The sequence below is a fragment of the Protopterus annectens genome, chromosome 14.part0, assembly GCF_019279795.1.
Source record: "Protopterus annectens isolate FY-2018-M chromosome 14.part0, PAN1.0, whole genome shotgun sequence".
NCBI lineage: Eukaryota > Metazoa > Chordata > Ceratodontiformes > Protopteridae > Protopterus > Protopterus annectens.
In genome coordinates this window covers 515200841-515218904 of record NC_056748.1, presented here as the reverse complement: position 1 = coordinate 515218904, position 18064 = coordinate 515200841, and the positions used below count along the sequence as shown (strand labels likewise).

At 38.9% G+C, this 18064-nt stretch overlaps 1 protein-coding gene across 1 annotated transcript in view; it reads left to right on the top strand.

Moving 5' to 3' along the window:
* Positions 1-18064, top strand: part of ARMH3 (armadillo like helical domain containing 3) — a 2648735-nt gene that overhangs the window by 325767 nt on the left and 2304904 nt on the right. Inside the window, exon 11 of the mRNA XM_044055591.1 lies at positions 3475-3550. Within this exon, the coding sequence (XP_043911526.1) occupies positions 3475-3550 (76 nt within the window). The remainder of the gene's footprint in view (positions 1-3474; positions 3551-18064) is intronic.

The window sequence follows — 18064 nt, the reverse complement described above, 5'->3', positions numbered from 1 at the left end:
TAAATAAAATTGTTCTTTAGTATTAATTCCATAAGACATAAAATGACATGTAACTGGTCAACAGGTATAGGGCCTTTTTCCACCAAGGCCTTTTCAAGCCAATCTAAACCTAGGTCGTGGGGAATAACTGTGATTAAATCTTTAACATCTACAGTAACAAAAATGGTTTTCTCATAGGATTGTTCTAAGTCAGTACTTTTGAGAAAGTCCCATGAGTCTTTCAAGATAAAGTTCTCCATACCCCAAATAGCTTTTAATTTTGTATCCGTATATTTAGCTAAGGCAGCAGTGTTAGAACCTTCCGCAGAGACAATGGGTCGTAAAGGGGGATCAATTTGGTCCTTGTGGACTTTTGGAATTCCAAAAATTGTAGGAATTCTAGGTTGTGTCACGTTCAAATATTTAAAAGTATTCAAGTCTATAAGCCCCTCCAATAGTAGGTCATTAATGGCCAAATCAGTCTTTCCTATAGACTAAGTTAATCTCATTCTTAGAGACCCTAGAGTAGGTACTGGAATCCCCTAAAAAGTTCATTTTCCCTTCTTAGACCACATTATCCATTATAACAGAACCACCTCCTTTATCGGGTTTCATAACCCTAATAGGTTTGTCATGTTGAAGTTCTTTTAATATTTTTCTTTCATCCTTGTTAAGGTTATCCCTAAAAAAATGGGAGGTGTTTGCTGCTTGCTTTAATTCTTTTTCAACAACCATCTCAAAGTTTTTAATTTGAGGGTGTAAAGGGGGGTTAAATTCACTTTTATGTTTTAAAATACCCAGTGTGTAGTCCTTTCCTTTGTTTTGAAATAAAATGTGAAAGTTTAACTTCCTTGTAAAACTTTTCAAATCAAATAATAAACTCGTAAGATCATTTTTATAAAAAGGAATAAATTTAAAACCTCTAGATAACAAATTAAAATGGTCTTCAAGTCAACAGTACTGTAATTAAATATATTGTAATTTAGATAAGTAAAAGTGTTATTTACACAAGAACTTTTATTCCCAGCCCCACATGTTATCATCTCCCCCTCCCCCTCAAACCCCCTCGATTGCTGATGATAATTGGGGTTCCTCTGATTCATTAATCATTTGGAGCATCTGATGGCGGGGGGGTACTCTAAAGGGTCAAGTTCATTGTTCTCAGAATTGTCAAAATTATTCTCTTCACCATCTACTGGCATCTCAAAAGTGTTCCGTCTGTCATCCCTGTCATTAAAATTCAATATTTTGGACCTAGGGTAACTTCGATTTTCTTTATACTCTAAAATATCTCTGTCTAGTTTTTTAATTTTTCTATTACCATTTGCTATACACTTCTCATCAGTATCATCCAAAACATCATAATATTTTTGCTTTTCCGTCTCCACAATGTATAATAAGTCTTTAGTTGTTGTTTGTCTTTCGGCTTTTTTCCCGGTAAGGGGTTGCCACAGCGGAACTCCGGTTCGCTAATGATTGGCAGTAGATTTTTACGAAACACCATCTTTACTAATAACAGAATTAAGGCGTTCTATTTTTGTTTGCATTTCTTTCATCTGTAATCATTTTGCTTAATAATAATTCTAATCACATCCAAATCACAATTGTTAAACACTTCTAATAATTCTTTGTACAAATCTTTTCTTACTGTTATGTTATTGGGAAATTTATAAACGCTTAATCCTTTAGGTACAATACAACAATTTAAACTCCCTTTAAGGTATTCATTGTCTATGCTGAGGGCTTTGTACTTTCCCATTGCCTCAGCCAACTTATTTAAACTAAATTATGCCTTTGAGGGTTGTTACCTCTGAACTTTGAATTGTTATAAATCCCTTTGTCAAAAGATGGGTGGCCATTTGGTTCACTGACAGAACCCACACAGTAAAAGTAGCTGACTCCAAGTCCAACTTCAGACGAGTGGAGTATCACAGGTTTCGGTCCTGGGTCATCCTTTCCTGTTCGGCATCTACTTCTCTGAAGTACAGGCCAACACAGAAGGTCTTTGGCTAACAAAGTTTGCAGATGACTGCAAACTGGGAGCCATAATAGAATCACCTAATTATGTAGACATTCTACAAAAGGGCCTCACAGAAACAGATGCTTGGTGTCAAAGTCATGGCCTCAAGTTCAGTGCCAAGAAGTGCATTGTCATCCCCTTTGGGAAAAACTTCGTACCCATGAACTATCACATAGGCGGTAGCTCATTAAACACCAAAAGTATGATGAGACCTCGGGACACAGGTGGACAGTAGTCTCTCCTTTGATAACCACATCGCCACAGTAGTCAGGAAATCCTTCTATGTGGCACACCTCATCACAAAAGTGTTCTCCTCTAGAAAAAAGGAGGTCATTGTTCCTCTCTACTCATCCCTCATCAGATCCATTATAGAGTACAGTGCCCCATTTGGCATGTATCTCACAAGACACAACAATTGGAAGGGCCACAGAAGTACCTCACTAAACAGATGCCATACGTAGACAGTCTCAAAAAACTCCAGCTCTACTCCGTTGCATATCACCTACTCAGAGGCGATCTCTGCCTAACATACAAAGCTATGTCAAACCCAAAGCTGTTGGACATGCTACACTTAAAGAAATCCCAATCTCTCTGAACCACACACTCCAGGGACCTAAACCTTATCACCACAATAAACAGAACATGCCTGAGGGATAGATTCCTATCTCAGAGACTTCCCATGCTTTGGCCCTCTTTAAGAAAATTCTTGATGACTGGATGGGAAATAGAAAATTCACCCCAGGGATCACTTCTGTGGCACTGCTCGACAGGGGCACAGGAAAATAATTTTCTTGTGTGGCAAAATCGAGGGAACCTTTTTGGCTAGGCTTATATAGGCCCCAGGGCCGATAGCCTAGTACCTACCTATTAAGCTGCGCTGTAAACCTCAAGATATCTGTGTGACATATCCCTCAGTTCCTCAAGTAGTATATGCTTATGTTTTTAATTGCTGTTCCACCATTTTTGCTTTCCTCTCCTTTTCATCAGTTTGCATAGCAGCCATTTCTCTGAGTTCCCTATTAGCAGTGTGTGCACTAAGTCTTCCTTGTCATTTCTAAATTAATTTGAAGGAAGGTGCTCATCTTTTTTGGTGGGGATGGGGGAGGGAGTAATTTGGCAGGTACAGTGAATGACCATGCTTTTTTAGTTGATGCATGATTTCACAGAGTGCTTTATGTGGACACCACTGTCTCATATTGTGGGGAGACTTCCAGAGGAGAATGAGCTAGATGTAGGCTGCATTAAGGAAGGGTCCTTTCATAAATCAGCCATAATGGTAAGAGTATATCTGTGTTTTGTTGTATAATTGTTTGTCATGCACACACATACACACACTACACACAAATACATACTACTTCTAACTTGTTTTTCTGACATTTAATGTTGGCATGTCTCACTTAGTGTATATAGTTTAGTTTCCCTCAATTTGTTAGTGTTCTTGAATGTAACCCAATTTCTGTATTTCCCTTGTTTAGAACAAATGAAGCAATTCTTTTGGCACTATATGAAGCTGTTCACTTGAATAGAAACTTCATCACTGTCCTGGCACAGGTAGGAACACATCCTTCATGGTCTTTTGTGGGTATATTCTCGAGAATGTTGATAATGTATTCAGTATCCCCATTTCAAGAGTGCTGTGCTGTATGTTCAGTAAAAGGTGTAAAGGAAATTGTTTACTCAGTAATAGATTTCTGTTCACACAGATACAGATATTCTGTTTTCTTGGCATATAGTGGTATGTTTTATATGGGTGGTTACAGAGCAGGGAATTTTAACTGACTATGGGGATGACTGCAGATTGCATTATACAGTGGGGTCTCCCATATGAAATCACCATCAATTGACCTCCTTTTTTCCCATTTTCTACATGGAATCTGGGTATTGTCAGCTGTTGCCATCTCTGTTGATTCAGTGTCACTCTAACCCCCTTCAGCACTCATGCCTGACTGTCACAGATCTTCTCTCACACAGTCCATCCACCTCTTTGCTGAATGTCCTCATTTCCTCTTACCTTCTTCCTGCCTGTCCCAAATCATCTTCACCAGATCGTCTTCTGCTTTTCTGCATGTGTGTGAACCACTGTAATCTGTTCTCTTTGACCTTCTGCGCATTTGGAACTGCTTTGGCTTCTGCTGTGATGCCCTTATTTTTTCATCTGTCCACAATGTGTATCCTACATCAAGCACTTCATCTCTATCTTCTCTAACTTCCTCAACTGCTGTGCCTTTATTGCCTGGGTTTCTGTAATATACAGTAACACTGATCTCACTACTGTTATGCACACCTTACTTTTCAGCTTCTTTGGCACTCTTACATTACTCCTAACACTCTGTGCCAGTTGGCTGCAGCCCCAGTGATTCTAGCTTTGGCCTCCTTATTCAGGCTTCCCATCTCATCACCCCCACCCCTGACACGTGAAGCTGTTAACCTGTTCCAAGGCAAACAGTAGTCAGAGAAGGCTTTAAGGTCAACAGAGACTAGGCTGAAGACCTGGAAGTTGACTGTTGACTGGAAAGAATACACAAGAGTTCAAGGAATTACTCAGGGCTCATGGACCTCATCTTCTTTTGATTAACCTCGTATGATGCAATTACAACCATCTTATCTGTACTCAGTTTTATTCCTTGTGCCCTTCAGTTTTGCATTCCGTTCCATTCCCCTGTCCTGTGCTAAGTCCTTTCTCAGAGTCTGCCTGTAATCCCTCAGCATCTGCATACAGCAACTTTATCTGTCCCCTTTGACCTGTTTGGAAATGTAGTCTATCACCAGTATGAACAGCAGTGAGGTCAGAGCTTAACCCTGACCATACCCCTGCTTCTACTGGGAATCCCTCTGTGAGACCAAACACTTGTTTGTACTTGAGTCATTGGTTCCTTGTACATAGCCTGCACTAATTCTGCCAATGTTTCTCGATGTTTGAACCACCGCAGTACTGCCCAAATCAGCTTTCTTGGGACCTTGTCACATGCTTTCTCCAAGTCTAGATGTGCCTATGTAGACTCTTTCCTCATCTCTAGCTTCTTCTCAACTGTCTGTCTTTACGCAAATATTGGGTCAGTTGTGTTTAGAAGCCTGATCTGAATCTTAACTGCTCATCACCCTTTCCAGAATTTTCATGCAATGTGATACTTGTGTAGTGCTCAAAGTTGTGAATGTCCCCTTTGTTCTTAAACACTGGTACTAGTATGCTTACTCTCCAGTCATCATACACCTTTCTCTCCGTATGGAGCCATTTTCCCCCTATTTCACCTATCTTTATTATATCTGCTGCAATCTCATCTGAGCCTGTTGCTTTTTCTGACTTCATTTAACTTAGTGCTGTTCTTACCTCTTCTATGGTGGGCTCCTTCTGTTCTCTCATCATAGGCGTTTTCTGAGGAAGTACAGCTTCTGTGAGGTTTTCTTCATTCACCAGCTGCTGAAAGTACTCCTTCCATCTGCCTTAGATTTCCTCTAGACTGTTGAGCAGGTTTTTGCCTGCATCCCTTATGGAAGGGGTCTGACTATCTTTATTTTTCTGTCCTTTCCTTGCAACCTGATAGTTTCTTTGTGCCATCTATGGAGTTACTTTCCAGAAGCTGATAGAGTGCCTCTGATGTCTTATTTTCTGCTTTTGCAACTTCTGTCTTGAGCTCTTTGTTAGCCATCCAGTATTCATTCACAGCCTGTTCAGTATTTTCTATCTTCCTCTTTTTCCTGTAATCCTTCTTTCTTTTGGTGACTTCCTGGACTTCTGCATTCCATCACCAGCTTTTCTTTATGCACCTTATTTCTATATCTGACTCTGCCACATATCTGTTCTATAGTCCTCGCATATGATCTTTAGAGGCAGTGCCATTCTTCATCAATTCCACCTATTTCTTTTTCCTGAGGTGCTAAAGCCCTGAGTAATTCCTTAAACTCCTTACTTTCTGTCCAGTCAACTTCCAGGTCTTTAGCCTAGTCTTCATTGACCTTAGAGCCTTCTCTGACCACTGCTTCCAGCTTATTGTGACAACCAGTGGTTTATGCTATGGGCTTATTGTTTCACTGGGGAGGACTTAGCAATCACTACTTCTACCCCATTTGCCCTTTCCTTACTAGGGGGAAGTCTACCTGAGTTGCATATTGGCCACTGTTGTATGCGACTTTGTGAATGTCTCTCTCACCCTCCCTCTTGCTGAACCATGTGTTGGTCACCATCAAGGCATTTGCCAGATAGAAGTCTAGAGTGCCCTTTCCTTCTTGGTTCCTGTTGCTTCGCCCAGGCAGTCCTCATATCCTGTTCTGTCTGTCCTGATATGTGCATTTAGGTCCCCCATTATTAACACCAATTCATGCTGTTCTGCTTTATCTAGTAGGTCTTGCAACTGCCGTATGAATGTACTCTTTCCCATCAATATCACAACCTTACTGTGGGGCATAGGCTGAGATTATGAATACTGCCCTGTCTTTACAGTGGATTCTGATTGCCATGAGCCTGTCTCTAATTCTGATGACATCCTTCACTCTCTTTTGAAGTCACACTCTCACCACAATTCCCACACCATTTCTAGTCTGACCTCCATCTGAGTAGTAGACTCTGGATCCCAGTCCAGATGACTTAGCTGCACTGCCCTTCCTTCTTGTCTCCTGGATGCATAGGATGTCCAACCTGTTCTTTACCATCATGTCATACAAACTGCGGCCTGTCAGTGAACATGCATTGAGTGTAGCAATTCTTTGTTCATGTTTGTCAGGTTGATTGGTTTTACATACAGCTTTTGCTCAACAGAGCTATCTCGGGTAACCCCAGCTGGGCAACTGAACACCAGCTGGCCGGTAGCTTGTTGACCTAGGGCTGCTGGACTTTATGGCAGGCACACACTGGCCAGTACAGGCACATACACTCCTCCTACCATTAGCAGGGGTCCCTGACTTAGGTTAGAGTAGGCTGGGTCCTCAACCCCCTTATCACTGGCAAATATCCATGCCCATTTTGGCAGCATCAGTCAACATAACCAAATCACCTAGAGCCATATTTTACACCAACAGGTGGCACGCCCTGACACTGTGTGCAGTCTGTGTATCTTGAGGATACTGCTAGTCAAAGTATGACATGTCAAGTTGTAAGCAGGAGTGATTGATGCTAAAGATATTTGGCACAATGGGATCATTTAGTATGAAGAGTATTTTTATTCATTCATATGTACTCCAATAACCTACTTAATCCATTTCAAGGTTGCAGATGTGCCAGCCACTACTAGCATTCCGTGGGAGAATGGCAATGAAAATGCACATACATACAGCATACACAGCATATACACGTATGGGCAGTTTGAGATGTAGCAGTGTAGACCTCACAATGAAGGCACCCTAGATGAGAAGAGAATGAACTAAACTGTGTGAGGCAGCAATGCTAAATATTGAACCATTTTGATTTTTCTTATTTTTAATTTTTAAAGTATGCATTAGGGTTTTCATTTTCAGAACTGAGAAAAATTGTTATTCCATTCAGAAAATAAGTAAAAACAGTGGTACAAATGCTTTGAGGCTTGGATTTATGCAAAATGGTTGTCTGTACCAGTAATAAAAATATCATAGGAAATAAATGAATATCCTTGTAAAGGAAACTGAATAACTTGTGAGTTCATAGGTAGTTATGAGACAGGCAATCTAGCAGAACATTGAAAAAACTAGTCAGTTTTCCTAGTTGCCTTAGAGCACTGTCCAGTTAACTGAGTTGGTCAAAGTCACACAGTAGGCAAATGAAGACTTAGCGAATCACTCTTCTATAAAAAGCAGCTCATTAACAGCTCATAGCCTTAATCCTTTGCACTTCCTTCTTAAATCATAACCATCCATTATGAAAAGAGCTCACACTGTGATTGATTTAAAGAGAACAAATGTGTTGTCTGGCTTTGTCTGACCATGCTGTCTTACTTTATTTCTGCCATGGTCTAGAAATGGTATTTAAGTATTGTTTGCCAGTGCTATGACATAGAGCCCTGACTACATCTCAATTAACTCTGATTTGACTAGTCTTGGCATCGGTGATGCTTGCAAGGGAAGATGGGTGTGCTCATCATGGTGGTAGGATAGGTGGGACATGTATCTCTGAGCACAATGTGTGATATGATTTTACTGATAGAGACTGGTGAAACCGTCACAAAATGATATCACAGATGGGTGGGGTGGATTACTAACGTCAGTTCTTTGCAGAAGTAAGGGGTGGTTCAGAATGGGTTAGCCATTGCATGCCCCATTCAGGAACATTGCTGGGCATGCACAAGGAGTAAATGTAAGTAGGAGACCTCAAAGCAGCAATATGACTCTGTCCAGCGATACCTAACTCTTCTCATTGGTCTCAACCATGATTGGGGTGAGTCTGGGGAAGAAAAGAGGGATAGGCAGCCCCAGTGAACAAGAAGAGACACCAAATTCAGCAAATGGTCAGCTGCATGGAGAAAAAAAGTTAGTGGAAAAGATACTTTGGCTGCTTTTTGGGCTACAAAAAAAAATAGAAAGAAAATAAAAGTTGAAGAGACCATTAGAGATGTCACTGTTTTCTGTGACACTTCAGACTCTTCTCAAGTATAGCTGTAAAGAAGAAATGCATGTCTTCTTCCTAGATGTATTGCTGTTTTGATACTTACTCATGGTTTTACTTTGCATGACACTGTATGAGCTGTTCTCCATTAATCACAAGCTTGGTCTTTAGATTTCCATGCTGTTCCACTGTGCTTTTGTTTTGGAATGTGTGTTCTTAGTTGGCAAGGTCTTTGCCTTTTTTTTTTTTTTTTTTAACTTTCACTGTAAGAAGAGAACATTAAGAGCATCCTGGCACCTCATGTGGGAAACAAAACAGAACTGTCTATTTTAATATCAGTAATGAAGTATGAAGTATTGTTGAATCTGTACAGCCTTAAACTTATGAATAGTCTTATTGCAGAGGCAACATAGTGTGGAGATGCTGTTCTCAGACTACTGTTTCATTGACTCTATCTCACAGTGCTGGATGGGTGTAAAGATCTCACACACACACACACACACACACACACACACACACACACACACAAGGCATCCCGAAGCTGGCTAACACTTTTCCATATTTAGCGAAGCGTAATGATTCATAGCCCCTGAAATGTGATTTGCTGCATGTAGGCAAATCATAGCTGGCCAGAAGTTTGCAACCACTTGGAGATTTTGGATACATCTAAGCTTGTTCTCAACAGTGATTTATGGACTTGTTTATTTTTGTATTTTTTAAACATTTTTATTAAATCTTCACATTTTAAATTAAAACATATGTTTATAAAGACTAATAGAAACAAAAACAAATTGTAATAATTTTCATTGTTAGTCATGCAGTATATATGTATATTTCCCCAATATTTTTTACTGCAGCATTGGATAAAAAGGTTCAAGGTCTGCCTTCTCTTAAACCTCACATGTCCTTCTGAACACTATTCTGTTTGTATTGTTCCTTCAAATTTAATTTATTTCTTTGAAATTTTCTCCTTCCCTGTTCTAAAGATTCCACCACTAATTTTTTTATCTTCTTTATGGTGTCCAGAACATCATTAACATAGTGAATATATTTTGATTTTCATCGTGTATTGATTGCTTTTCTGATAGCTAATAACAGTAAACTTAGTAAGGCTATGTCTAGACAATTCAGATCCTGTATCTCCGTTAAAAATAATAATTTCCTTAGTTAAAACCACTTCTTTCTACAACATTTCCTTCAAAATGCTCTGTACATATTTTTTTAAAAATTGTCAGCTTGTTATATTCTCAGAAAACTTGATCCAAGTTACCCTCTATTCCCCATCACATCAACAACATCTGTTTATCTGTTTGAGGAAAAATCCTTGAATTCTACTTTGGGTATAAAAATACCTATGCAAACACTTCCATGGAAAAATCAACGTTCTGGACTTTTTTGCATGATACTTGGGAGCCCTACCCATTTCTTCCCATTTTTCTTTGTCAGTTGCCTTTCTGTTCTTTTTTTCCAGTCTTTTATATCCTTCTGTGATTGATTCTTTAGTTGTAATACAGTATTTTGTGCACCATACTAATTCTGTTATAAACTCAACTAAAAACTCTTGTCAGACCTGATCTCATACTTGGCAGTCCCTACTTTATCAGGCCCTGTTAGGGAAGGCAGTCTGTAACCTGCAAATCCAAACTTTTGCTTTGCCTCATCTCACTATTATTACCTTTCCCTTCCAAGTTATTTGTTCCCAAAACCTTTGTTCATGCCAGTTTCCTCCATAAAATTCCAGGCCTCTCTTGCCTATTTTCTGTACTCCTACTTGCAGTTATCTGTATCATTAAAGTGTACTTTTTCAAGTCCAGTATTGGCTTAGTTCTTAGGAAACTTTCTGCTACTGCATGCATATAATTTTTCTGTGTAATTGTTGTTATTCTTTAGTATTTGAATCCAGAATCATACTTTCTCTTTATGTCTCAAACTCCACTGCCCCAGTTTGATCATCATCCCTTTCCACTTTGATTTATAGCCTTCTATTTGATTTGTATATATGAGTCTTAACTGTGTAGTTCTAAAGTATCCCTTCAAGTCAGGTAATTCTAAACCACCTTGTTCTGTGAGGATAATCATTTTATCCCAATTAACATTTGCCATCTTCCCCTCAAAAGAAATTCCTTCATTTCTATTATCATAAACAGCTTCTCCTCTGGTTACTCTCTATTAATTGTTATACACAGCTTCTTCTCTGGTTAATAAAAATGCACCTGACTCATCCATAAAACTGCTCAAGTCTTACTATCTATGTCTGTAATAGAGAGCATCCAGTTTCTTGATTTTGTATAGACATCTTTTTAATCTATTTCCAAATATTATCTGAAATAATAGAATCCATTTTTAAACAAGAAACATCTTTATTAAATTATTATGCAATGACATAGGCAGTCATACATTTATTTAAATGAAGACAAACCATATTGACATAATTTTAGTTGTAAACATTATACAGCACTTATAATCTATCCAGTCATTTTCACTCAAAGATTACATAGCTTAACAATTAAAACTCGCAGGTGACATCCATCCCAACCCAGGTCCTACACCTAGCCATGAATCACTACCTAACACAACTCACCCTAAACTTACACTACTTCATCCAAGAAACAAATCATCCCCTCCTCCTCAATATAAATGTAAGAATCATAGTCAGTAAAACACAATCTACATGCAATACTGTCCCACTGTTCCCCAGATAGTCACATTAACAGAAACATGGCTTAAACCAGTCATTAACAACAAAGAAATCACCCCCCCCCCAGGCTACAATATCCTATGGAAAGACATAATAAACAAAAAAGGAGGTGGAGTTGCTATCTTATATAAAGAACACCTGTCACTTAACATCCTTGACACCCCCATCCCAGACTTGGCAAATGCTGTGCTACTTGTAACCAGATTAACAATTAAATTCAAAAAACACCTAAATATAATAGGGGGTTACGTTCCACCTGGCAATAACATTGCCCTTCTGGAAAATCTACTTCAGTGGTGTACCACATCTCTCCCTCAAGAGACCATCCTAATGGGAGATTTCAGCATTGATTGGCTTCTGTGCCGCTCTCCCACTCCTACCTCACACATCAACCCGTATGGCTTTGCCCAAATAATCACATCTCCCACCAGGACCGGCAAAACTTCTAAACGTGAATCCTTACTAGACTGGATTCTACTTAATTCTCCCCACTTATCATTCCACTCAGGCTGCCTCGCTGACTGTCTGAGTGACCACTGCCCACCTTTTCTCTTAAGAGATCACACCCACCCAACACATTAAACCATCTTTGAAAAGATTCAGGTTCAAAAAGACTGAAATCATCTAGACAACCTACAGAAACTATTAATGTAAATAATAAAGATTTAAACATTAAAACCAATCCAAAGTGCTATATAAAACTTTTCAGAACAGTTTGCAGACTTTAGTAAATCTTTATAGCAAATAAAAGATAGTATTGTTACTATTGAAAATAAAATCTTAGCTTTGGAAGTTAAAACAGACTTATTGGAAAGGATTTACTGCATTTAGCTTGCTTGTTTCTGTTTTAATTAGATGTTCAAATATAATATTTCATTTTGAATAGTTCCTGTACTATTATTATCTAGTTAATAGATGCATCTCATCATACTAATGGTCATGTTGATTAATGAAATTATCACTAAAATATATTTGATTGTCTCATCATAGTTTATTTATTAAAATATATCTACAGTATTTAAACAAACAATAAACTTTTGAACTTAACAAACTATCCTTTAATTAAAATACATATTCCATTGATTCATCTTTCAAAAGTTGATATTCATGTTATCATTTTTATTTGCTCATTACTAAAACTTTATATAATACAAAATTGAGAAAATGGCTTTTAAATTTATTGGTTGTGTTAGAAAAGGTTCTAAACATATTAAATAGTTAATGTTAAATATATATATTTATTTATTTATTTATTTATATAGTGTACATATGGTGTATGTTTTATTTCTAAATAACTTATCAAAATCTCATGAAGGTTGTTATCACTAGATGAATTGTTATATGTTCATTTATGCCTTCTTGTTATGTATAATCGTTTAATTGTCTTGCTATTCATATAATTAATAAAAAATTTTTTGAAAAAAAAAAAAATCAAACCATCTTCTGTACAATTAGAAACAGAAAAAAATTTTCATCCTAACAATTTTATCTCTGCCCTTAAAAACTGCTCCTGGGAACACCTCAAAAAACTTCCCTTGGATGAGGTAGTACTTTCTTTCAACATCTTCCTTGATATTCTCAATACTCATGCCCCTCCTAAAAATATTAGAATCAAATCCAATTATGCACCCTGGTTAAGCAAAGAAACCAGATCCATATTCAAAGCCAGGGACAAAGCCTGGGTACAGTTACATAAGAATAAAACCAGCACTGTTAAGCAGAATTTCCTTGAACTTGGAAGCAAAGCAAAAAAATCTACTAAAGCGGACAAATACAACTATTATCATAACATCCAATCCAAACATCAAAATAACCCCCAAAAATTCTGGGCTCCAGTTAACCTACTGCAACCTGGTAAAACGGTTTCATATGAAACCATCGAATGAACAGTTCGTCGAGTGTCATACCATCGAGACTATAACATCGTAAACTCAAACCAACGAAAACTGAAATCAGCGAAATTCATATCATCGAGATCAGCATATACAAGTATGTACACTATTGGACTTCCCTATATTTTTGCTACACAGTATATATATTCCTAAACTTCTTACTATGGTTACATTTCTGGTGCAGTTAAGTATTTAAATGCTTTTTCTCAATGTAAAGAATGACATCATATCAGATTAAAATGGCGAACAGTATTGCTGAGATAGTTGCAGGCTATTGCTGGGCTAATCAAGGTGTGGTATGAAACATTTGTAAATGTGTATACAAAAAACTGACGGTGTGTTGTAAAACTATTTACTTTAGTTGAATGTGCTACCCTGCTCTGCAGTATTATGTAGGTATTGTACAGTTTTACGTTACTTGGAATGAGATTAAATCATTGAAGTGTTGTAATACACTTAAAGTATTGAGATGTTACGGTGGCAACATTGAACTTGTAAAATAGAGGACAATTAAGTGTAAAAGTGATAATTGTTTTGTGACTATGTTTGACTATCACAGCGTGTTGTGCGTTTTCGTATTAGATACTTCGATGTATTAACATGCACGTACTTTTTAGAGTTTTGCTTTCAGTGTGTACTGTGTTGCACTTCCATTCGACGATTGGCAATTCGCTGATTTCAGTTTTCGTTGGTTTGAGTTTACGATGTTGTAGTCTCGATGGTATGACACTCGACGAACTGTTCATTCGATGGTTTCATATGAAACCGGTAAAACTACTACCCCCACTCCAACAACATTTAACACTTGTGTGAATGTTGCTACCCAATTTAACACTTTCTTTACACAATCCATTCAAACCCTAGCCAACAACCAAACTAAGTCAATCCCTACCCCTTCTGAACCAATCCAAAACACATCCCCACAAAACAACACAAACCATTTCAAGTTAACACCAGTCTCCACCAAGTATATCAAAAAACTTCTGAAAAACCTAAAACCAACCACTTTAGCTGCTGACAATCTCCCTGCTGATTTTCTGCAAATTGGCTCAGATGCTGTCATTTACCCTATAACCATACTTCTAAATAGATCACTAACTGAAGCCTATGTCCCCAGTATATGGAAAATCTCACATATTTTGCCCCTCCACAAAGGCGGTACCTCATGTGAACTTACTATCGCCCTGTCGCCATCCTTTCCCACCTGTCCAAAATCCTGGAAAGAGTAGTACACTCCCAACTTATACAATACCTGCTATCTCACAATTTCCTATCCAATACACAACACGGCTGTCACCCTGCCCATAGCACCTCAGCTGCTCTCCTATTCTTCACAAACATAGTTAACCAGTACAGAAATAACTTCCAAACTGTATCAGCCATTTTCATGGACTTGTCAAAAGCCTTTGACATGGTCAACCCCTCCAAACTTATTACTGTCCTCACCTCCAATAACCTTAGCAATACTGCCATTATCTGGTTTCAAAGCTACTTAACTGACCAACAACAAGCCGTCCACTGGCAACAATCCCTCTCACCCCTTCTTCTGGTCTCCATAGTGGTGCCACAAGGCTCTATCCTTGGACCCTTACTATTCTCTCTCTTTACCAACCAACTTCACTATGCCAGTCCCAATGCTAATATAATTCAATGCGTTGATGACCCTACCTTGATTTTCTCTGCCTTCTCCCTCACAAACCTTCAATCCATCACCCAAGTCTCCTTCCTGTCTGTTGACACCTGGTTAACCAACTCCCAGCTTATATTAAATCCCAATAAAACAAAACTTATGCTCTTCTACACCACTAAAATTTCTTCTTCCTCTTCAACCTTCCACGTCTTCTCAAAAAACAAAATCATAATCATTCCTACTCCCCTGTACCAAACGCCTAGGGGTTACAATTGACAATAACCTGAATTTAAATCTCTATATAGACCAAACTATCAAAAAGTGCACAAGAAACTTGGCCTCCTATATAGAAATAAACAATTTCTAGCTACTAGCACTAAAACGACAAAAGCCAGGACACGCCTGCTATCAACATTCCTATATACTTCCCTATCCTTACAAATCTCCACAAAACTGACCACTTAACTTGCAGCCTGCTCCAATAAAATTTCAAAATTTGCTACCAATACATCCTGCAAATCACATCATTGCCTATTACTCAGACAACATGATTGGCTTGAGCTCCCTTTGCTCCTTCAATTAAATCAACTAATGTTTGCCCATAAAATTCTCCACCACCTAGAAAACCCCCCTGCCTTCAAAGATATTATACAACCATACTCTGCCTCTAGATCCCTTCGCTTCAACAATAAACTTTTTCTCCAAGTCACCAAAGCAAAAAAAAAAAAAAAAAAACATTACAGGTGAAGCTCTGTACTCCAGCTATATTTTTCAAACTTTGGAACACCTTGCCAAATTCTCTAGTCACTATACCCACAACTAAACAGTTCAAAAAGCTTCTAAAAAAACACATTGCTAACTCCTGGCTCTGTTGTTGTAACACCCCAAGGTAAGCCCCCCTTGCTTGAGTCATGCTAAAAGTTTTTGTGTTTTGAAGTTATCAAAAAACAGTTGCTTAACAGCAGTCTTTCTAAGCTCATGCATGTTATTGAGGTTATCCCTTATTTTCTGTTTAGCATTCTACAATTGCTTCTCCGCTTGATCTTTTAGATTCCCCCTATTCTGCAATACTTTAACATTTGTCAGTCCCTCTACATAATTCTTGTTACTTCTTAACCATATCTCTCTTTTTTTTTTATTTCCACCCTATTTTTAAACTCCACCTTAATTTTATCCTACGCCCTAGCTATATTTTCAAAATACATTTCTATCTTCTGTAATAACTACTGAATAATTTCCACTGACCATTCCTTAAATTCCTCTGTTATTAACAGATAGCTGGAAAAGTGCCATTGTATCATTTTTATTTTATTACCGTGCATTTTTATTGTAGTTATTGGTGCATGATCTGAAATAGTTATTGGATGCATATCAAGTTTCAGTTAAACGCACGTGTTCCTGTAAAATGTAAGATGTCCTTTCATATCACTGTTGCAGTTTTCTTTACAGTAGGCATCCCCTGCCCAGGGGTAGCTCGACATCCAACCAGTATACAAAATCCTTTAGGTTGTAAATGGGTAGCCATACATCACACGTATGCTCCCTGTGCAGGGCATAGGGCATAAAAGTGATGTCTTGACATACCATCCTTAGAGCTTCTTTGCTGCCAGTCTGAACGCCATCTTTGGTCATTGCTGTGAATGCTCGTTCATCTGCTGGTTACCAAACCATTTTCAGATAAGTGCCTTGTTTTTTTTTTTTTTTTTTTATTTTCTTCTGTTGTTTTGCTGTGCTCTGGTTATTGGTTTCAGGTCATCCATAAAGGGGAATTGCCAGTGCAGGAGACAGATTTCCCCATGTAGAGCATCAGTGTTTGTTCTGTTTAGGTGCTTCCCATGACCATAAGTCTTGTGAGATTTATCAAGTTTTCATCTCCAAGATTTTGCATAGTCTGCTTTCTTCCCTTGCAATTTACTTAGAGAACCAGTGACTTAAACTGCTGGTTAAAGACACTGTGGAAAGATCTTCCTTGCCTGAGTATCAGCTGTCTGAAGAAAAATACCAAAAAAGTTTTGGCTGATTCTTTGGCTGTACCACCTCCACCGGATGGCTGTACTGAGGCTGGTGAAAGCCTGAAGGATCGTCCAGTTTCCTACTTGTATTCCTTTGCCATGATCGCTTTGGAGGCCAGCATGGGTCTGACTAAACGCACGTCCATGTTGAGTTTGCAGACATCTGCTTCAGATGTACAGGGGGAACCACGGCTGATAATTATTAAAGGGCCTGGGGGGGGTTCCTCAGATTTTAGTGAGGGAAGAGGTTCTGACTACAATTAGCTTGTCATCAGGGGTCAGAGCCTCCTAAATTGTTTAAGGCGGACATCCCACTTAAAAAGAAGCAGAAGACTAAACACATTTTGCCTGTTCTTTAAGATCTCAGAGTGATGGCCAAACTTCAGTCGACCTGTGTAATGCCCTTATGACTCTGAAGCCTCCACAGGGGGGGATGTTCATCGTGTTACACTGCTGCAGTCATCACACTTGGGTTATCCTGCCGTCAGACGGTCCCGCAGTTGGCCTGAGTTCCAAAGTCTTGGTCCGGCGTTGGTTGCTGTCACTTCTTCCCTGATGTCAGTGCGCCAGGGGTATATAAGAGGCATCCAACGCCATTTTCTTCAGTCTTTCTTGCCGTGCGGTGCCCGAAGCAGAAGCAGTTCACAAGTGCCGGTCGGCCGACCCCTGAGATTTTCAAATCGAATTTCAGACTGAAGTCTTAAATAAAGCTAAGTACCCCGTTGGGGAACCTTTTCTTGCCTCAGCCCGATGTCAGAAAAAGTTAACAATTGCATTTCTTGTGGGAAGCAAATACCTCATAAGGGCTTTCATTCTTACTGTATTCCTTGCCTAGGCCCAGACCACGACGTCACAGGTTGTCGGTTTTTGCTAGGTTTAATAAACGAACTATCAAATGTCTGTTCGATTTCGCCCGACATTACTTTGGTAGGAAATTTAATTATACCATGCCATCAGAGCAACCGACGACCGGCATGCATAAAAAACTCAAGGATAAGGATAGGCAGCCTAGACCCAAACCAGACTCCGAGGCCTCGGCTGGACATGTCGCCGGTTCTCCGGTTTTCAATGAGGCGCCTACGCAGCCCCTGACGACCGCTGAATTAGAACCCCAGGCAGCTTCTGATTCACAAGCGGAGAGTACTAGGCTGGCGCAGCCTTCTTCTTTACAACCTTCCGACTCCTAGCAGAAGGAGATTCCGGTGCAGTAGAAATGCCTTCGGTTGCAGAAGGTGTCTTCAGACCGACTGCACTCAACATTAAATCTTATGCTAAGCTTAAAACTCCATTAAAATCTAAAAAGACTGTACATCAGTTCCAGCACA